The sequence below is a fragment of the Phaethon lepturus genome, unplaced genomic scaffold, assembly GCF_000687285.1.
Source record: "Phaethon lepturus isolate BGI_N335 unplaced genomic scaffold, ASM68728v1 scaffold518, whole genome shotgun sequence".
Taxonomy (NCBI): domain Eukaryota; kingdom Metazoa; phylum Chordata; class Aves; order Phaethontiformes; family Phaethontidae; genus Phaethon; species Phaethon lepturus.
The window spans coordinates 4,886-26,944 of record NW_010556679.1 but is presented as its reverse complement, the minus strand read 5'-3'; the positions used below and the strand labels follow the sequence as shown (position 1 = coordinate 26,944).

Here is a 22,059-nt window from a genome sequence, read left to right as displayed (position 1 = left end):
GGGTGCCGGCTCCCCCAGGCCACGGTGCGGAAAACTGGCGAACGCACGGAATTACTTCTGTGAATAAACGTAGCGGGTTTTTTTTTTCCCCGCAGACGAGCGCGGAAATCGAGGAGGGAAAGGGTTAATAAAGAAGTGTTGGTCTGCAAATGAAACTTGCGTCAGGCAGGGGTTCGGCGCAGCTGCGTGCAGCCTCTCGCTGTCAGATCGGGACAAATTCCCAGCATGGCCATTAAGGCTTTGGTGTGTAGGGTTAGAAAAATAGCGAGGGGTACTTGGGGAGTTGTCTTTACAGCTCTTGCACTGAAAATATTTTTTTTAGCGTTAAGGCTGAATGTTGTTTTCGTTTTATAAATAACTGTATTAACAGAGCACAATAATTAGGGGATAAAAATGGGGAAGGTTAATTAATTCTTCTCTGGCCAAACAGGAAAGTGCTAATGTTTGTGTGCCATAATATTGTTATTATTTCAGCTTTTAAAAGACGTACTAATGAATCAAAAAGATGACTCTGAGCTAGTTTCAGATTGGTATGATAAAGCACGCCTAGATGCCTGTGTAGAGAAAAGGATATCGAAGCGGTATATAAATAAATGTGTGCAGAATTAGTACAAAAGAAAATAATTACTGTATATTAGGCTTAATTATCTTAAAGTAAAATTAAGTATCATTATAACTTTGCATATCAAGAAATACTGAGAAACATTCCCATTGCCTTAAAACTTATGACGTTATGTAAGTGGATTAACATTGTATTCTTATTCAGTTACAGTTGATGCTACTTCCAAAAGAGACTTCAAAAATATTTAAGCATTGATATTCTTTTGTGTTGACAAATAAAAGATGATTTTGTCAACAGAATGTTGGCAAACATCTTAAAGGGCATTATGGATCAGGCTTGGCACAATTAGGAGGCAAAGTTTCACGTTGCAGCTGGTTTGGGTTTTTTTTAATATTTCAGCATTCAATCAGAACTTCTTGTTCTATCTGATATTACTAAAATGCTAAAACATTTTCAGGTTATCGTAAGAGAAATGTAATTGAGCGCTCCAGGAGCGGTCTTGTGTGCCATCTATTGGAACAAAGCAAAATAACCATTTAATATGTCCTGCCTGGGCTTCGCCATTGCGCTTTGCTGATGTTTCCGATTCCTCCTGTCGTCAGCTCAGCGGTGTCGCAAAGCCGGGGGAGAAGGAATCTGAGCAGTAAGAGATACAGAAAGCTCAAAGGAGCACGGTCCACACTGCCTAGTTATAAGAAAGAGCACAGTTTGAGGTTCCAGCATTTAAAAAGCAAGGAGGAACACCCACAAAACTTACAAGCCAAAATATTTTGATTATTGTGATTTACTCCAGGCAGTGGCACAAGGCAGCAAACTCACACTCAGCAGGAGATCCAGGAGCTCAGCCCTCTGGTAATGGGAGCAGTAAATTAGAGTGCCATGGGGTGTCAATGTGACAAATTTGTCCTGTCACACAAGGGTAGGGTGTGATGAAAAGATCATTTATACATGTCATTTGGAAAGAAAACACTGATTATTTCAGGTGAATGGGATCGATCTGCGGAATGCCAGCCACGAAGAAGCTATCACTGCGCTGAGACAGACGCCCCAGAAGGTGCAGTTGGTTGTTTATAGAGATGAAGCGCATTACAAAGATGAAGAAAACTTAGAGATTTTCTATGTAGATATACAAAAGAAAACGGGCCGAGGACTAGGGCTCAGCATAGCTGGAAAACGGTAAGAGCGTCTCTCCGATCGGACTGCACTTCAGAGGAGAAATATTTTGCTTTTTGCTATATGAACAACTGTTAGCCATTAAATGGAATAAGAAATAAAGGAAAAACTCTGTAAGGAACAGAATTTTGTATCTAAATAACTTCAAGGATGCCGTGGGGCTGTGGTCCTGGCTCCTCTCTCAGAACGACGACCCACCTGTGTAGCAAAGGCTCCCAGTGCCGAGCGGGTGTCCTGCTCTGCGGGAGTGTGGGCAGAACCGGGAGCTCATGGTTCAGAGTAGCTGTGTCTCAGGGCTTGGATAGCCCTAGCCGTGGCTCTTCTGATTTCAAAATGGGGAGAGAAACCTTCTTATTTCCAAATACCAGGATATGCCTTTGAAAATGGATTTGTGAGTTAGATCTAGCTCCTACATGGGTTCAGAGGGACCAATGCCAGTGGAAGATAAGAAGCTGAGATCCTGAACAGTATCAAAGTGACTGTACGAGACTGTAGACAGCAGTTCTGTGACTACAGAGCAGAATCTGAGATACGGTGGTAGATAACAGCTGCTTAAAAAAATGTGACTTTTTACTGATATATTTCTAAACCATTGCTATTTAGAGCATTTGAACCACAGCACTGATAGATTTAATTTTTCATTGCTAGAAGAGATTTACGGCATGACACTGGTGAGCACTCGTTCAGCGTTGGTGCGCAAGAGACATATGGTTGCTTTTCTGTATTGCCAAAAAATGTATTTTCTCAATTACAAATCATCGTGTCATTATCCTGACTGTGTATGGTCAGTAAAGTTTCCACAGCGGTTTTTTACAAGAGTGGCGACGTTTAACCCAGGTGTTGTGAGCAGATTGCGGGTTGGGTAATTAATTTAGCTTATGTAAATTACCCTACAGATGGTAATCGCAGTCTCCAGCCCTCCCGCATTTGCTTCTGTGCAAAACTTTCTGTACCATTGCTAAGTGCTTTGCTTGTGGGGATTGCCACCTTAGAGGTAGTCCAATTTCTGAAGTCGATTAAATGATATGCGAGGTTTATTCAGGTCGTGAAGCGGCGTGTCCTTCAGGGTGAAGGATACCAAACGCCAGATCTTGGCATTGCAGCTGGCACCGGCTCACACCGTAGCGAGCCCCGGGAGCTGGGGCCGGCACAGAGGGGTCCTGCGGAGGGCACTCCCCTGCGAGGATGCTGGAGCTGATAAATAAATACGTTCCCCCCGCCTGCGTGGCTTGCTGCAGGCGGGCAGCCACAAAGCTGGGTTTTCTGCTGCATAACTCATGTGCAAACTATAAAAGTCTTTTCTGCAGACTTCTCCCTGCTCTTCTGTTGGGGGCCTCCAGGCTTCCAGAAAAGAAACTGAGCTGAACCTTTAGGGGGAATATAGGAAAAACAAAAAAATCTGAGCCTGCATAATTCATGTCAGGCACATCAGGAGATCGTTTAACTCCATCTTAGACTGATCCTTGGCTTTTTATTCATACGAATGGTATTTTTGATGAATCTTTATGGATCATACAGTCAGAACTAATGGTTCAAGGGGAAAGACAGCATTAAATATAGCAAAACATACCTTGGTTTTAAAACTCACAGATTTTTTTACACTCAAATGGTTGAGTGGGGTGTAAAACTAGTTCTTCCTCTGCTCACAGGTTTCTTTTAATGTCTCTTAAATGCAAGTAATCTAAATTGCTCTCCCAAAGAATATTGGATTGTGTAATTAGCCATATGCTTCTTGCATTGTTAGAAATGGAAGTGGAGTGTTTATCTCTGACATTGTTAAAGGAGGAGCTGCAGACCTAGATGGAAGATTAATTCAAGGAGATCAGATTTTGTCTGTAAATGGAGAGGATATGAGAAATGCCTCACAAGAGACTGTTGCCACTATACTTAAGGTGAGTACATAATACATTTTAAGATATTGAATTGCAGTTACTGACACTGTGCAAGGTAATTATCCTGAAGTGCTGTTTACACATATGCAGGACAGCTCGAGCTGATTACCAAGACAGGAATTTCATCTGAAATGACGTTGGGAGATTAACTTAAAATCACTTCTCCTTGTATATTTAGAAGTGGGACGATATGAAGTGGGAAAACAGAGACACATGTAGTATTTAGGCATTTATTTGAAAATGCAACTGTGTATTTCATAGGTTAGAAAAATATTTGGAAACCTGAGAGTCATACAAATCAGAACTGAAATCAAATGCTGCACTAACCTGCAGCTATAAAATGGCAGCTTAAATCCGTTTCTGCACAGCTTTCCATCTTACAGGAGTGCTGTTATACTCTGAAGTTGTGCAGTCCAGGAGAATTTGCTTTTTTCCACTAGAAAGCACGTGGCTGCTCGAGTCAGAGGAGAGGGCAGGGGACAGCCTGGCTGCGTGACGTGAGCTCCGCCGTACGGCTCCCAGGCCCGACAGCCTGTGCCAAGGATGAAAGGACGGGTGGGAGCGATGCTGCAGACCCATTTCTATTCAAAACTGCATCTGGAGACAAAGGCTTTTTCCCTGCCATCAGCACTAGTGTTTCTGCATGGGATTTCTTTTGTTCCTGAAGGGAAAGGCTAATTATTTCCTTGCTTTTTGCAGTTGGGTGGAATTCAGGTTGTCAAAAGTTTACCTGTTTAAGAATTGGAAACCAGTGATATGAGGGTATGTTTTTAAGTTGAATCCATACGTGTTAAATTCACCCCTTTTCTGCAGCATTTTTCCCCTGAAGTGTTTTTTCCTAAGTATTGTTTGTGGCAAACACGTATTAAAGAGTTGGGGCCTTTTAGTTTATTTTTACTGAGTAATTGGCCCTCTGCAGTTTGCCAGTAGGAAGATTCATACTGACTTCAACAACCAGCATAAATCTTCAGGACAAACCTCAATCCAGGGTCGGGTACTCTTTGTATTGTCTAAATACCAGTGTTAATGTTTTGAGCATTCCTTGTGGTTTTCTTCACGGAGCTGTGGTGCTGAATATAAACATAATTCTCTCCAGGAGAGCGTGAAATATTATAGGTCTACTTAAACGCTGTACGTTGTGTTTTTTTTCCAAGTGTGCCCAAGGCCTAGTGCATCTTGAGCTTGGGAGATTGCGAGCTGGATCGTGGCTATCATCACGGAAGACATCCGAAAACAGTCAGGTTAGCGACAAATTCATACGTGTAAAATGGACTTGTGAGGGGCAAGGCGTGGGGACGGTGCACAGGCGTGCACGTGAGGCTCAGTCCTTCCGTGGACATTTACTGCTGAGGATGTGGAACAAAATCTTTGAACCGCAAAGTTAGTGTCGTGCTGAAATGCTGATTAAGTAGAAGAGCTAGTTAATGTATTTTTTTGTTTAAGGAGTGTCTTCCTGAGACACACCAAAAATATGTAATATCTTTCTCAAATGATGATGCCCAGAAATTTTTTTAGACCTGCAAAAAATGCTGAATGTATTTTCTGCAGCTGTTTCGTCAATCAAAATGAGTTAATGAAACTGAACTCTATCTTTGCCTATCTTACGGCACAACCACATGAGAGCTGCTTCCCTCTTAAAGAAAACACAGAGCAATTTCCTGCTTCACTTGCTTTTTACCTGAAGCGAGGACAACGATTCAGTTTTCAATCAGTGCAGGGCTTTTCGCCTCTCCCCGTGCCCCCCAGTCAGCTCAGACACTGACACCCCTTAGTGTTAAAGCCCGAGTGCGGCGAGGGAGAAAAGCAAGGCAAAAAATGACTTAGAAAACTTTTTAAAAATGGATTTTCCTTCCAAAGACTGACTGCTTTGCCATTATATTTAAGTTGCCAGTGTCCCCGAGAGAGACAAGCTGTGGTTCACAGCAGTGCTATTGCTATGGAGTATTTTGCCCCCTCTCTGCCCAGAGGCACTGTCGGGGACCCGGGGGACATCGCCCGCACGTCTCCCTCTCACGCTGCTGTGCGCGCCGGCGGGATCCAGCCCGGCCGCCACAGATGCTGAAAGAAGGGCTTGGTTTTGCAAATGGAGAGGAGGAGCTGTAGGAGGCTGGGGCGGGGGGTGTAAGTTAAAGCTTTTAAGGAGGTCGGTACGAGGGGAGGCTTGTCCTTGATGTCGCGCGTGAAGAACCCAAAAAGGGTGCCAAAATAATAGTTATGTGGCGTGATTTCTTAACTTTAACTTTGTAAAGGCCAGCAGTGACCCGGTCTGCTGTCCGTGTGAGTGAGGTGTCAGGAAGGGCTAAAGAGCCCGTAGCCATACGGGAACAGCTGGGCTAAGCCCAGCTTTAAAAACAGTGACTAAGTATCATTGGAGAAACATCTGCACTGCACGCAGCGGACAAAGAAAAATGAAATAACAGAGGAGAACAATACTAACTGCATTAAGTAGAGAGAGTGAGAAATCTTGAGTATTACCTTCTTTCGGGCATTGTATCAACAGCTAGCTTAAGCAAGAGCAATGTAATCAAAAAGCGGCAGTTAAAAATTATCCACCCAGTTTTACTCTGCAAAACCCGTACAGCTGAAAGAAAGGGAAGCAAAACGCCATACTATCTAACATGATTCTAGGTAGAAAATCAGATCAAACGTCATTCACCTTTCTTTGTAGCATAAGAGACTTTTCCAGGAACCTAGTAGTTTCTGTATTTTTTTTTTAATACAAGAAATCTTAATTGTTGTTCTTAATACAGAGTCATTCGAGAGCCTTCATCTCACTGCTCCTAAGTGACTTGGTGATTTTGAAAACTGAATAAACGTTTCTCAGCAAAACAGTTCCAAGAGTTATAAAAATATTGGCAGATAACGCAGCAAATCAGCTTGAATGATTTGGACAACTGCAAGCCATGTTTTAGAAGCTGCTGGCCAAGAGCATCCAGAACTTTTGTCCTCACTTGGCTTTTTTTCTTGGTCCGTTGCATACCTTTAACAGTAGAAATACAAGCCTTCTGGTGCAGGACAGTGATTTCTTTCACGCGCATTGCAAATTATGTTAACTGACCCATGAATTGGCAACTAGAGGTGGAAATTATGCTCTGCCTGTTGTTCATCACTGACAGCTGCACGCTGGTCAGTTAAGATAAATGCTGCCAGAGCTTTTGATTCACCGCCTAATGCATTTAGAGGGAGAAAGCTCTGCTCTGGATGGAGAAGTATAGACCAGATCTTTGTTCTGTATAAGGCAGCTTAGTTGAAAAGGTCTGGCCCTCGGTGAAACCTGTTGTTCAGACACATTTCCTAAACGGATAATGATGTTTCCTCGAGGGGCAGGGTCTGAAGATAGAGCCAGATGTGGAGATAGAGAAAAGGAGGGCTGGAAATGGACGGCCAAGAATTGGGAACATGCACGAGCAGCTACCTTTGGAGGCTCACCCTTTTGTCAGCTTTAGTTCATGGGCATCTCATCCTGCACCTGGGATGATAATCTGGAAGTAAGAGCAGGTTCTTGGTCAAATTAAAGGAGCAGGTTCAATTACAGGACCTTGTAATCGGGCCATGCGTTCAGCTGAAGTAACAGAGCCTGTAGATGACTGCTGCGTAACAAGATGGGTGTAAGCGCTATCCTTATCTTGTGGGAGAGGAGCTGTTACGTCTCCTGCTGGGTGCCTCATGCACGCTCAGCGTAGGGTGAGGTGCCTGCAGGGTGCGTTGAGGGGAAGATGCCCACAAGCCCCCGTCATCTCCCCTTCTCCTCAGGTTCAGAGACACGCTGGGAAGAAGCAGAGGAGGAGGATAATCTTACTTCTTTATGCCCTCTAGAGCAGACCTGAGCAACGGAGGCATTAGGTGTGCACGTAGGGAGTGAAGTGCAGTTGTGTAGAACTGCAAGCAGCACTATGGCTGTGCCCACAACTTGGGGACAGAATTTGGTAGGTTCCCCCTTTGGAAATGAAGTTGGAGGGGTTGCACTTGCGTGGCCAATGTGGTATTTCCAGTCTGGTTGGCACAGAGCACAGCTGTGCCTGTATGCTGCGGGAGCTGGTTTAAAGTTAACGTTTGGGTTTGACTCACAAGTTTTGATTTCTTTTTAACTACAGGCAAGCCAACAGAGTTTCCATAGCCACTTCCACCCTGCGCTTGCTCCGGTCCTCTCTACCTTACAGAATTTTGTCAGCACGAAAAGATCTTCAGCAGATGTGTCTCAGAGAAACTCAGGTATAACCTGGGCGGCTGTCAGAATAGCTGCGTGCTATTTGCTTTATATTTGTGCTGGTTTAAAAGCAAAGCCCAATACTTGAATCTGGTTTTCCTACTCAGCCTCCCAGAAGACGTACCACTGATATTTTAAGACCCGAACACTTTCCAGCAGATGACATTATTTTTATGTCTACTAGTAGAGTAATGGCTCCTCTATTTTAAGTGCAGAATTCCTGTGCCCTGCTATTCCCCAACGCCCTTGTCGGAGGCTTAGCACAGGCAAGGTTCTCGCATTAGAAACAGTTTTCTCAGGGAATAAAGCTGCCACCACTTCATTTATATCTTTGTTGCTCTAGAGTGTATAAAGGGCTGTTTTGTAATGAGAATGTCACAATGCTCAGTTTGCGATGTGCAGATTTAGCAAGTGCTAAATCTACAACCTGCAGTAGCTTGTGGAGAGCCTGCGCATTTGTGCGCTCTGACCTGTGTCAGAAGTTGGTATCCTTTGCTCATGTCTGACCGTGGGCAGAAGTAAAAGACGTTTCTTCTGCCAGTTTGCATGCGCTGGAGGAGGCGTGTGGCTTTTGGGGCAGCCTTCCTCGTGCTATTTTGAAGGGCCCTGCAGCACTGAGAATGCATATCTGCATACCCTGATTCGGCATCCCCGGGAATGGGCTTCCTGCTGCCGCAGACCTCGCTGCACCTCAGCGATCCTGCCTTCCATAGTTCTAGCAGATACCTATAGCACACATATCTACGTATGCACAAGCACACGTGCGTGGCAGTGAGAAGTACTGATATGCGTTATTAAGAATCGTTAACTCTTGAAAGAAACTAATTCTGCCTGCCTTCTGAAAGGTTCTTAAAATAGTTTAATTAAAGCTGGTAGAATTAGAGGTTGGTATAGCAGAGCCCAGGACCTGACTACACCATCAGCATTTAGACTGTTTAGCCCCAGTTCAAATCATTCCTTTGAAGAGTCTCTTTTTTTCTCCACCCCACCCCGCACTCCCCCTGTTTTGAGTACTTTTAAATGTCCTATGGCTAGATATGCACCAGCCAGGCTTCCTGGCTGTCTATTATTTACTAATACAGAACAAATTAGAAGAGGAAATCAATGGAACCTCAGCAGTCTCAGACCAGCCTGGTAGGTTGTCCCCTGTGTGGTAGGGACACTGTGATTTATGAATAATAAGCCAATCTTTAATTGAGTGAAATGCACAATAGGGCTTTTCTTCAGGCCGGCAGAGTGCGGCTATTCAATAGGTTGCGGTGAGCAGCGGCTGCGCTGCAATGGGCGTCACGGTGGCATCCGTCAGCGAGAGTGATTACATCCGTATTCATCTCTGGGTGAAACAGAAATCCCGTCCTCCTCACGTGAGCAGCACTGCCTGGTTTGGCACAGGAAGGCTCCGCTTCTGCTTGGTGATAACTCTGACTAGGCAACAAGGGACCATTGTCACCTGACAGTGTTATCTCCTAATTATATTATCTCTTAATTACAGAAGCTAATTGTTTGTTTCTTTATTAGTAGGAGCAGATATGGGCCCCAGGACTGTGGAGATAACAAGGGTCAGTGGGTTATTTTCTATCAATTCAAAAAGCTGACACCTTTAACTGAAGTTGTTAATTTTTGTAGTGTTTCTCAGTATTAAAATTGCATTATTGATGTTTGCAGTAGGTTGTTGGATGTAAGCCTGTGTGGTGGGACATGGGTGTGTGAGGATGCATGTGTCTGTCAAACCTATCTATTTTCTCCCTGTTCCATAAACCAAATGAGTCAGCTATTGCTGTACCCTGACCATTGACCTCTACAAGTTGCTCCAGTTGCAAATGTGAGGTTTTTTTGTTTTGTTTTAGGGACCAAATGATGCACTTGGCATCAGTATAGCAGGAGGGAAGGGAAGTCCATTAGGAGATATCCCCATCTTCATTGCTATGATTCAAGCCAGTGGTGTGGCTGCACGTACCCAAAGACTCAGAGTGAGTAGAGGAGTCCTCTCAATATTTCCTATTTCATCTGCCATGTGTCCCAGGGAGAAGGAGCTCAGGCACTTCTGTACATGCCATCACTTCGATAATGTCTCATAGACTATTCTGTTTCTTAACAAACAAACCAACCAACTCACCTACCCCACCCCGCCCCAAAAAAGCCAAACCTTCCTTTCTCTTCTCTTTTTGATTATATTGCATCTTGGGATAATGGCAACGGTTGCCCACATGGAAAAGTGATATTAAGAGAAAGAACATAAAAGCATTCATATACATTCAAAGACCACTGTGTTTGTCCAGACCCAGGGAGGGCAGCAGTAGGCTCCCTGGAAATCGCAGATGTTTTGAGGACGTCAGACTGGGCATCATTTAGAGCTCAAACCAGGTACAAACTAGATCAGAAGTTAGTTTTTTGATCTTAAGTCCCTTATAAAGAAATGCCAAAATAAAGCACCTGTATCAGACCTACACGAGATGTGGGTTTCCAGGAACGACCGTGATGAACACTTCCCAGATTTGGAGAGTTTCAAGGAATCATTAGTATTGAAAGGAACTTATTATGCAGATAGGATTGCATTGGCCCATGAGATTCATTTTTACATGCTGCTACATTCATGCCATGTCTCTAATAGAATTACACAATAGCACGAAGTGCCAGGGTCAAGATCATTTTCATGTATAAGAAGAAGAAATTGCCTAGGTTAATTAGATTAATATCAGAAGTGCCTGCTTTTCTATACTGCATTCAGCATGTGCATACATAGTGTATAAGAATACGAATTTGTCTGCACATATGGACACAAATTAATCCTTTCTGGATGGGAGAACAGCGGTGAAAATTTCACTCTGTCTGCTTGCAAATGGAAATTGTTTCTCTGATCACATTGGTTTTTTAAAAAAATCTGTATTGTACTTGCTCTGAAGAATGGTAAATGATCATTGGCAATGCAGAATTCTTACAAAAGGGATCCTGCAAAAGAGAAGCATGACTGCTTTGATCCCTAGGCATAAGGAATCAGGAAAGGAAGGCAAGAGACAGGCACAGACGAGTCAAGACCTGCTGGTCAAAGTAAAGGGCAAGAAGGAAATGCACAGGCAGTGGCAGCAGGGACAGGGATCCTGGGAAGAGTACAGGGACACTGCCCGGTTCTGTAGGGATAAGGTCAGGAGGGCCAAGGTGCAGCTGGAGCTGAACTTGACAAGGGATGCAAAGAATAAGAAGGGCTTCTACAGGTATGTCAGCCAGAAAAGGAAGGTCAAAGAAAGCGTACCCCCTGATGAGCAAGACTGGCAAACTGGTAACAACGGACAAGGAGAAGGCTGCAGTACTCAACGACTTCTTTGCCTCAGTCTTCACTGGCAGTCTCTTTTCCCACACCTCTCAAGTGGATGGACCATGAGACAGGGACTGGAGGAGCAAAGTCCCTCCCAGTATCAGAGAAGATCAGGTTCATGACCACCTGAGGAACCTGAACATACATAAGTCTATGGGACACGACGAGATGCATCCCAGAGCCCTGATATTGGAAAGTCAAAAGGGAAACACTGCACCCATTTTTAAAAAGGGTAGCAAGGAGGACCCTGGGAACTACCAACCTGTCAGCCTCACCTCTGTGCCTGGGAAGATCATGGAACAGATCCTCCTAGGAGCTATACTAAGGCACATGGAGGACAGAGAGGTGATTCAAGGCAGGCAGCATGGCTTCACCAAGGGCAAGTCCTGCCTGACCAACCTAGTGGCCTTCCATGATGGAGTGACCACATCAGTGGACAAGGGAAGAGCTACTGACATCATCTGTCTGGACTCGTGTAAGGCCTTTGACACAGTCCCCCACAACATCCTTCTCTAAATTGGAGAGATGGATTTGATGGGTGGACTGTTGGGTGGATGAGGAATTGGTTGGATGTTCGACTAGACATAAGGAAGAAATTTTTCCCAATGAGGGTGGTGAAACACTGGCACAGGTTGTCCAGAGAGCTGGTAGATGCCCCATCCTTGGATACGTTCAAGGTCAGGTTGGATGGCGCTCTGAGCAACCTGGTCTAGTTGAAGATGTCCCTGCTCATTGCAGGGGGTTTGGACTAGATGACCTTTAAAGATCCCTTCCAACCCAAACGGTTCCATGGTTCTATGATTCTATGGCTGTGCAGTGCCAGGTTCACCAGGAATTGTAAGCATTCTTAATTTTGATTTTCCCTAATGCTAGTAATTTTCCATTACTGTTGTACTTTCAGGTTGGAGATCGGATTGTCAGTATTAATGGGCAACCTTTGGATGGGCTGTCTCATGCAGATGCGGTTAATCTACTAAAGAATGCTTATGGGAGCATTATCCTGCAGGTACGGTGATAAATTGAACATGCAGCTGCATGAGGGTAGATAAATGGCATTCAGGGAAAAAAAAACCCTAAGCATCACTGGCACGAGGCATCACAGAATTGCAGGGTGCTTGCTGATGGGAATTACACAGAATGAAAGCAAGAAATAATTTTCATTCAAAAATTCTTCATTGCCACTCATACAGGCTGTGAGCATGATTATATAAAAGCATAACAAAGAGAACAAAATAACTTGTTGCTACACATGATAAATCAACAAGCTTCCAAGTTGTTTTTTTTTAATTTGAAATTAACTAGGAACAAGAAATTAAGTGTGTGTGTATGTGCATGTGCGTGTAGCCAGACTGTGACCAAACTGCCCACAGTGCTAATTTCCTTGTTCTTGAAAGGGGGAGAAGAAAGAAACGTTGGCAGCATTTAGTAAAAATGATAGTATCATCATTAAGACAGTGCTGCCTAGAACTGATTATTCTACAGGTAATGAATAATAACACTCGAGAGAGAGAAAACAGTGTCATCACCACCGCCTTTATATGCTAGCTAAAAGGAAGACATGTTCTGCTCCTTGGATTCTAATTGCTGCTTGCCAGTATATTCATCTTTATTTTTGTGTTTACACAAAGAAATTGGAAAAATGCTTGCCAGAGAGAAATCAAAATACTACTTATTTGCAGAATTATTGTAACTATTGGAAAACAAGTTTAAGATGTACCACTAAAATCTACTCTAATTTTCTTTATCATCACAGCATATTAGATTGGAAAGCATCTTGAGAGATTTTGCATAAACTTTTTGTTTGCATTACAACACAAATATGACTATTAAAAAGGGGAGGGGGGAATATAAAAAACCAAGGAAATGAAATTATAATAAACTTAGTTTTAGACTTGCTTATTCCTTGATTTGTCTGTCCGTGAACTGCTGGCCTGGTAAGTGATGAGCCAGTTCCAGAGCAGATGATGTATTTGTGTAGTTCCACTGAAGTCAAAGGAAATACACAGATATACAACAGCTGAGGATTTTCTGTTAAATTATAGTTATCATATTGTTACTAACGTTGAGTAATTTCACTTTTCATGTCAACAGTATTCCCTGAATAGAAAATGAAAGCTTGCTGCAGAACACAAAATTGCTAATCCTGAAAGCTGTAATACGGCGTATTCCACCTCATCATGTATTTAAAAATATTCCTGATGAAGCACACTGTTAGTTGGTCGCTCGCATAAACAAAGAGGTTCTTCTAGAAATGTCTTTGGGTTTGTCAGTTAATGGTTTTTCTTCCACATTTTTGCTGTCTAGCTTAAAATGGGCTTAATACTTTTTACAGATGATACAGGTTTATTCTGATAGAGTAGAATCTATTTTCCTCTATTAAAAATCTGTTATGTGAAGGTGAGATGTTATATTTTAATACCGGCAGGGAGCAGTGTCAAAGCCCTGCCGTAAGCGTGGTGGTACAGTTACCTGACACGCGAACCACCGGTACTTCTCAATCACCGGACTGCGTTTTTTTTTATTAAAACAATCTGAATGGAACAATCCTATCGCTGTGATAATCATGACTGATGTGTCATTAAGTAATTCTATTTATTATCAGGTTAGACCACTTCATGGCGAACCGCTTTGAAAGGTCAGATAATTGCGTTCAGTGGTGTGGAAAGGCTTATTATCAGTACGTCCTGGGAAGGATGGTAAAGGAGTTTGCAAATGCTGTTTGCAAATGGGAGATTAGGGTCTCAGGGGAACAATCATCCCTTTCGGCTGTTTTGATGCTTTGGTTTAATTTAATTTCTTTTCTGCAGGTGTAGTAATGAGATAAGGGGAAGCTTTTTTACAAGGTTGTTGAACTCTGATACGTTCTTACTGCCAACTGAAGATTTTTAAATATAGATTTATTTTGCCCTCATTTTATTTAACAACAAAATATGACAAATTCTGGCTGGCACTCTTCCCCCTACTGCAACAGAAAGAAAAACTTAATGGTGTCTTAGCTGCACCTGGCTCAGCCAGCAATCTCATCTGCCGGACCCCTTCATTTAGGGCATCTGAGAACCTGAGTCCTGGGATGCAAAATTTGCATGAGAACTAATCTTCCTTCCTAGAAAATGCTACCACCCTCTTGGCTCCAAGTGATTAGAAAGAAGGGAATACTGTTGTGGAAGAATTGTGAGCATTCATTTAAAACGGGGGATTTATATAATGGATTTTTTTATTCAGAAAAGATATGTTTCCCTTAAACCATGTTCACATCAAGGAGTGGAAAGAGTACCTGTTAATTTTGATAAAATAAGCCCATAGATAGCTAGAGGAAATATTGAAAATATACTTACTGGCTATTTCTCACCGTCTCTTGAGCTGAACTCCTGCGCCGTACAGTAAACGTCAAGCAGAGAAGAATATCTCATCAGAAGGAGATGGAGTTAAGGGATAACCACAGCATGTAGTTGTGAGGAAATTGATGCCCTTTCAGCTGTGAATATTTAAAATCCAAAACACTTCTTAGTGGTTTCCTCAAATATTTTCTAGAAAATAGCAAAGAATAGAAAATGAGCACGCAATGAAAGGTTAAAAAGAAAGAAAAAAGCTAGAGTGGGCATTGACACTTTGTGTTTAATAAATCCCACTGGGGCTGCCAGCTACAAGCTTTTATCCTTACGAGGCTAAACCACTGTGAACGGCAAACGCTGGACCTCCGCGTGCAAGTAACTGTTTTCTCAATGCAGCCGTAGTCGTATTTGTACCTGACCTATACAACATTGATATGGTTGCTTTAAAAAGCCTGCACAAGTTTGCTGCCGCGCAACCTGTCAAAATGTCATCAACTCTATTAATTACTGTGTGGTGGTAATTCATGGTGGTTTCAGAATAATACAGGAGCCAGAACTGAGAAGTTTAAGAATCCAGTTTGTTAGATTCATGCTGGAATTTGCAGAAAAGTTGAAACCAAGGATTGATTTCTTCCCTACTCAGCAAACAAACCAATCTGAGGTATTTCAGGGCCTTTGCCCCATAGTCCAGCAGACCCTTGGGTCTCTGTATTTTATTACAGGCTAAGGTGCTTTCTGTGGGAGACCTCTACTTTCAAGCCCAATCCTGGACACCTTGTTTTGACTCTGAGACGTACCCGTTTGCTTGACAAAGTAACCTCTTTCTCTGGATTATCCAGAAAGACTGTTCTCCTCTGCTCAGCATCTGAGCGATAGTCATGTAAAGGCACGAGAAAGCCTCAGAGCAAAGTTTGCGTTTAACCTCCAGAATCCATTATTTGAAAGTATTGAATGAGTAGGAAATTTAAGACCGCGGGACTTGTATTCAAATTTGCTTGAAAAAAATATCAACAACTGACTTTCCTAGTGCATCGGCTATTTTCTACATGATTAGCCAAAGTGTCTTTGCTATTAAGTGAACACCCATAGTACTTCATCGTGTCCTTCTGTTTAGGTTGTGGCTGATACCAACATCAGTGCCATTGCTACCCAGCTGGAGAGCATGTCTGCGGGATGCAACCTTAACTCGTCTTCTGAGCATCCTTCTGAAGATCCCGAGTAAGTTTGTACTGAGTCTGCATAACTGAGGTGGATTTCTATGCCCCATGCAAGGGAAAAGCCTAGGCTGGTGAAGGAGGTCTCTCCCATTGCTTTTCTCTGTAATTTTCCATCACCTTTAAAATGGTACCTGTGACCTTCTCCAAGCTGATGATGGACTCGTGTCCATCTTCTCCTGGTGTCAGAAATAGCTTGAGTAAATAAGAACAAAGTGTGTTTCCAAGCACTAGTTCTGGACGTTTTAAAAGTAAATTTATCTGCTTTCTTTTCTGCTTTTGTCACTTCGGGACATGGTTTAGTGGGCATGGTGGTGTTGGGTTAACGGTTGGACTTGACGATCTTGAAGGTCTCTTCCAACCTTAATGATTCTGTGATTCTGTAATGTGTTATGCTGACGTGCTAGTTCTGCCCTTGTCTGTTTGGCTTCCTTGTCTCAAAGGAGTTATGACTGTAGCAATTCGAAATAATTTGTCACTGGTAGACTAAGGCAAGAGGTGTTAAAAAGACTGATATCAGAAAGAAAACTTTCAAAACATGTCCCAGAACTAACTTTGTCTTTGAATCTTTTTAGCTTCACAATTTCAAAAAGTCTGATTAAGAAATTTTCTACTTACATCATTTCTGTATGGTGATGGAAGTTAGAGATCTAGCCCTCCCACGGCCATGCATCATTCTCCATCGTGTGCTTTTTAGGGCAGCTTATAGCATAGCAGTTACCATTTTGAAATTCACTTGATTTTCATTTTGGTTCGTTAGGTTCGTTATGTTCTTCATTTTCATTCTTTAATTCATTATATTTATTTTAAGAAGCTGAGATGCAAGTTGCTGCCCTACCTCAGGAGGATTTTAGTATAAAAGTTAAGCTATTTATGCTGCATTCTCTAGTCTCGCAATGTGAGATACCGTTTTTATTCCTGCTCTCAAAGGAGAATTGCTTACTTCACAAAAGGATTTGTATTCTCTTTTCCTATCAAAACAGTAAGGAAATTTGAATGTGAAAATATGAAGCAAATTGGGTAGGCATATGCATTCGTTCTGTCCTAAAGAAATGGCTCGATATTAGTCATCATAGGCTACACCTTTATAGAAAGGTGGAAGATGCCAAACAGCTTTTGTCCACAGTAATTTTTTCTAAACACGTAGAAATTATTTTTCAAATTTGAGGTGGAGATATGCATATGAGTGGTCTAAATTCCACCAAAAATCTTCCTTTGCTCAATGTAGACACCCCTAAAGAGCAGTTCAGGGTCTAAGCAATGCCAATGAGTGAGGGGCTCTCGGGAGTTACGAGGCACAGGGATGTAGGTCAAATATAGGTTGTTAGAAAACAGACCAAAACGCCTGCAGTAGAGCTGAGACTATAAACACAAGTGTTCCTGACTGCACCCTGTCTCTTAGACTCATTCCTCTGAAGTCATAAAGTAAAATTTTGCTGTGAGGAAATTGTTGCAGTTGCCACTGAGGCAGACTAAGACGACAGCTTGGCCGGTGAGAAAGCAAACTCTCCTTTACGTACGTGCAGCGACTGCAGATGAGGGGAATCTCACTTCTGCATCAGACATAAGTGCTCTTGTTGAGCTGAGCTCTTATTAAAAATAAGTATTTTCAAAGCGAGGAGTTGAAGTACACTGAACAGTGTTTGAACTCTGGGCTGCGCAGGAGTGTATATCAGCGCAAGGACAAGAGTCATGGTTCGTGACTGTATGAAAAACTTCCCGACAGATAAATATCTCTGTAAGTGTTCCTTCTGCATAAAGTCCCCAGAGGCAGACATTGCTATTCTAAGTTATATTTATTGTGTTTTCAGAGCACCTCAGCCTAAGATTATTACTTTGGAGAAAGGCTCTGATGGACTGGGATTTAGTATTGTAGGGGGGTATGGAAGTCCCCATGGAGACCTGCCCATTTATGTCAAGACTATATTTGCCAAGGTATCTTTTTTTTTTGTTTTCTCCCTTTTTCTGTATTAACTTTAAAAATAAACCTAAGATTCGGCTTGGATAATATGTAGTAGAAAGCAAAATGTACTGTCTAAGTACATCAATGTGAGCAAGTGGCCCCAGAACTCACAGCCGCCTTCTCAGTTTATATTTCACGTTACTGATGGCTGAAACAAGATGCTTTATCTCAGCAAAATTGCTCCGTGTACTTGGGAAATTTACTTTTATACGCTAAAATATTTATAAGGCAGATTTATATCTGCAAACCTCAAAGTGCCTTCCAAGAGATATGGAGGCATCGCTTTTCCCACTGTACAGGAGAGGAGATAGTTGCAGAGGTGCTGTATCTTTGTGGCTGAGCTTCAGCTGCAAAACCAGCAATAAGGTCCTGTGCTCAGTCACCTCAATGACAAAAAATACCGAAAGATGAAAACGCCATACCTTGTGGCTCGGTGATGGACCGGCTTACACATTGGTCCTGGCTTTAGTTATTCTCCCTTGCTTCCAGCTTCTCTCTCATGCCTCTCCGTGAGTACTCCGCTCCTATGTGCGGGAGCCGCTCACGGCTGTCTCAGCCCATCTCTGACCCCAACCCTGAGTGTCAGAGGGGGACTTGGGGGTCCCAGCCAGGTGCAGCAGTGGCTCTGGCGACCGAGGCTGAGGACAAAAGACAGTAGAGCACAGCCTCAAGGCAGATGGACCCAGAATGGCCACTGGTGCAGAGGGAGAAGTGCCCCTCTTCCCACCCATCCTCTGCTGGCAGTGCGCTCAACATGGGCCAGCAAGATGGCATGGCCACCTGAAGGGATTTCTGGAAATGGGGGGGTAGGGGGGTGGAGAAAAACGGTGGGAATTAGGAATGCTTTACATAAAGTAACCTTGAAGTCAGTCGCGCACAGTTTTTTGTCCTGTGCCTATTTGCTGTCAGTCATGTCAGCGCTTCTGGCAGGGTAGATGACATAATTAAGAAAACCTCATCTGAAAGTGGAGAAGTCATGTCTCCTCTGCTTCTGCAATTCCGGGGCTCAAGCCACAAATATCTGGTCTTTTACAGTGTTCAATTATTGACATGGGAAGATGCTGTGTCTTTAAACAGATGCTTAGATTTACGAGTTTCTAGATGTGAGCACAGCTGAGAAACCTTAAATCGAAGCTGGAATACACTGCAGTCACTGGCCGTGGAGGAGAAGCGGAACCACCAGCCGACCTTAGGGCAGGGCAGGGCTCAGGATTTAGATAAAAGAGCTGCCCTGAGGCCTCTGGAGGAGAACAGCCGTTTCTCAAGCTTTGTGGGAGCTTCTCAGAACCTTCAATGGAGCCCAGCTCCATCCAGGGCCTGGGGCAGTGCCCAGGCTGTTCTGCTGCATGAGCTCTGCGTCCCTCTCCCTCCCCACATTTTAACCCTTTTCTCAGCGCTCGGTGCGGAGTACATCTCAATGCTCCTTTAACAAGCCTCCCCATAATCACAAAAGCCAGAACCAGTCTTTACACTGCAGTTTTTTCAGGGATGAGCCGATCCTCTTCTTCCTGGGGATCATCACCCGCCCGTGCTGCCCCGGACCTTACAGGGTTGGGTAAGCGGGGCGAGCGATGGGCAATGGTTGAAGCGCTCAGGGAGACTTCAGCACTGTCATTTCCCGTGTTCCCCACCCAGTGACGGTGGGCTTTCCAGTGCATCCCTCCTCATTTCATCCATCAGCATTGTGAGAGACGGGAGGGCTCCATGCTACCAGCCGCTAACGAATCGCTTTGCCGTTTGCAGGGAGCAGCTGCGGACGACGGCAGACTGAAGCGTGGCGATCAGATTTTAGCAGTTAATGGGGAAGCTTTGGAAGGTGTTACCCATGAGCAAGCTGTAGCTATTCTGAAGCGCCAGAAAGGAACTGTAACATTAACGGTGTTATCGTGAATGTCATTGTGCTTGCGGAGATAAATACAATTATTTTAGAACATCAGTAGAGCTGTAATAATACTGTTCAGCCCTGAGCGAGATGTAAAGCAAACCCTGGCAAAAATGAATCCGTATTCACCACATTGCCAGAAAGGGTAGTGTGCATCTCGAGCTTCATTTAGCCTTCCACATATATCAGCCTTTCTCCCCACCCTCCCCTATTTCTGGTAGCTTTTGAGGTTTCTCTGGACAAGTTTAATTAAGAAACTTCAAAGAACAATATCCATTTAACTTTCTTTATACGTCGGTTTATCCCCACTAATCTGAACCCCAGTTACAACTGCTGAAACTGGAATCAGTTCGCACACAAAAGAGAATTTAGATCATCAACTGATCTCATCTGATGAGCAAAAATAAATGCCGAGTGACTTGTCATCTCACTCATGATTTACTTATGCTAATTGTCCTTTCAAGTATGCCAGAAAACATTAGCAATGTAATTAAATTACCACTGTTCCAAATGATGAAATATCAAATTCTCCTCTGGGAAATTATTTGTGCTCGGCACAGTAAGTCTGATAGTCAAATGTGAACTTCTCATGTTTATCTCTTTGGGTAGGTCTATGGAAGTTAGTCAGAGGTAATTACTGTGATGTGTCAATTTGCAGCCTTTAGCATGAAAAATAAACTAGAGGAGAGGGAAATTTATTTTTTTTAGGCTTTTGAATGTTTGAGCCTTTTCAGATATTTAGGCAGCATGAACAACAACCTATCTCGTTCTATTCTAATTATGTTTTTAAAGAAGAAGAAATGTGCTGATATATGCCAGGCATGTTGCATACAAAGGCAGTTGTTGTTGTGCCAAGTTGCAGCATAATTGTTCATCCTGAAACTTTAATGAAGACAAAAGTTTGCTTCGGCAATGTGATCCTGTAATTCGAGTGATGATGGTGAGCAGTCCCTCTGCACGTTGTCTTTAAGGATAGATGACGTTAATCCGAACCAGCAAACCATTTTACATTTCCAAGAGTCTCCCCAGGATCAGATAGTGCAGGAAGAGGCTTTCACGGATCACAGAGGATGCTTCTCCCTCGGGGCTGCCAGAGTTCAATTTTGGATAATACCAGGCGGTGCTGAGATGGTCGCCGCAGAAGACTGCTGCGGCCGTTTAAGCCTATGTCCTGCCGGGGCTGGCGGCCCTGCCTGTCCTCCCCAGGGCAGAGCATGCAGAAGGGGGTTCCTCAGCCCCCTCCGGCGAGTCGGATGGCTCAGTTGAAGCAACCGACTATTTTTTGGGTTTAAGCTAAGCCAGACGAGAGCGTGCTGAAGGCCACGAGGAGCCTTCCCAAGGCTGTCCCGCTCTGCGTGGTGGAGGTGGGGTGCAGGGTTGTTCAGCCAAAAGTCAGCAACTTCGTTACGTGTCGCAGCTATTCCTGCAGTGGTTATATGACCGTAGCCTTAGTGATTTAGTAAATTAATTTGGCAGGCAGATTAATGGCAATGCAAGTCATTGTGGTTTAATCTTCCTATCCGTAGGAACAGTAGGGTTTTAGAGGATGCAGCCCAGTCTGATTTGGACTATTTGGTATAATTTATAGCGATGATGTAGCTGGGAGAAATGAAGGGGGGGTGCTGTCAAAATTGACTACTTATTTTATGTGAAAAATGCCTAGGACTAAATGGAAAGAAAATTCAAAATCTGTAGTATAACTGAGTAGTGCAGGGTTTGTGTTAAAGGTGCTGTTGTTGAGTATGTTTTAGCTAGAGCGACTATTCTCCCATTTCACATAAAAGCACAGGTGCTGAAGCGAGATGAACTACACTGAAACAAGAAAGCTGTGATTAGCTCTTTTTGAAACGGTTTTCCTTATTTCATTGAAAATTTTCTTTAACTTTAGGTAATCACCAAGTGCATTTAGCCTGCTGGACCCATTAGTGGGTATTCCGTTAACAGTGCCTGGAAGAGACTTCCCGTTTTCAGTGGATTCCCACTGAGTTGCCAGGTGAAGTGTTAGTGGAACCTTGATTGTAGACGCACAGAAATATGTCCAGATGTAGCAAATTGGAGAATTTTTAACAAACTGCCTTTGGTTGCAAAAGTATCCAAGGTATGCAGAAGTTAAAGGTGGGTAGGTGAAATGGGAAGAGGTACCCCCAGAAATAGTGTATGGAATTTATAAACACAAGGTAATGATTCCTCTGTCTGATTATGTTTTTATAACCATTGCATTCCTACTTCAAGATGTTGCCACATTTAATCTATGAAGTTTTACACAGCTATTTATTAGCTTATTATGCACATACTGTTCATATACATAAAGAATAGAATTTATGGGCTGAGATATTTTTCACTTCTTGTTGCTCAGAATGAGAGAGAACGTTTTCTGCTTCTTGTAATTTGCACTTTGCGTGTTGAATCTATTACTGCCAAAAATTATATTGCAACTAATTGATAAACCAGTGACCATGCGGAGAAGCGTGTGCTGTGTGTACAGGACCAAGTTAGATAATTAAATTTGCATTACGCTTGT

The 22,059-nt window shown here is 43.2% G+C and overlaps 1 protein-coding gene across 1 annotated transcript; it reads left to right on the top strand.

Moving 5' to 3' along the window:
• Positions 1 to 1,544: 1,544 nt before the first annotated feature.
• On the top strand, positions 1,545 to 19,866 carry LOC104625003 (inaD-like protein; the record flags this gene model as incomplete). The annotated part of the gene is made up of 10 exons (XM_010292521.1): positions 1,545 to 1,738; positions 3,480 to 3,627; positions 4,782 to 4,868; positions 7,722 to 7,839; positions 9,353 to 9,393; positions 9,682 to 9,804; positions 12,049 to 12,153; positions 15,594 to 15,697; positions 17,505 to 17,628; positions 19,400 to 19,866. Coding segments are annotated over 10 exons (1,191 nt in total), but the record flags the coding sequence as incomplete, so codon positions are not given.
• Between the last annotated feature and the right edge of the window lie 2,193 nt (positions 19,867 to 22,059).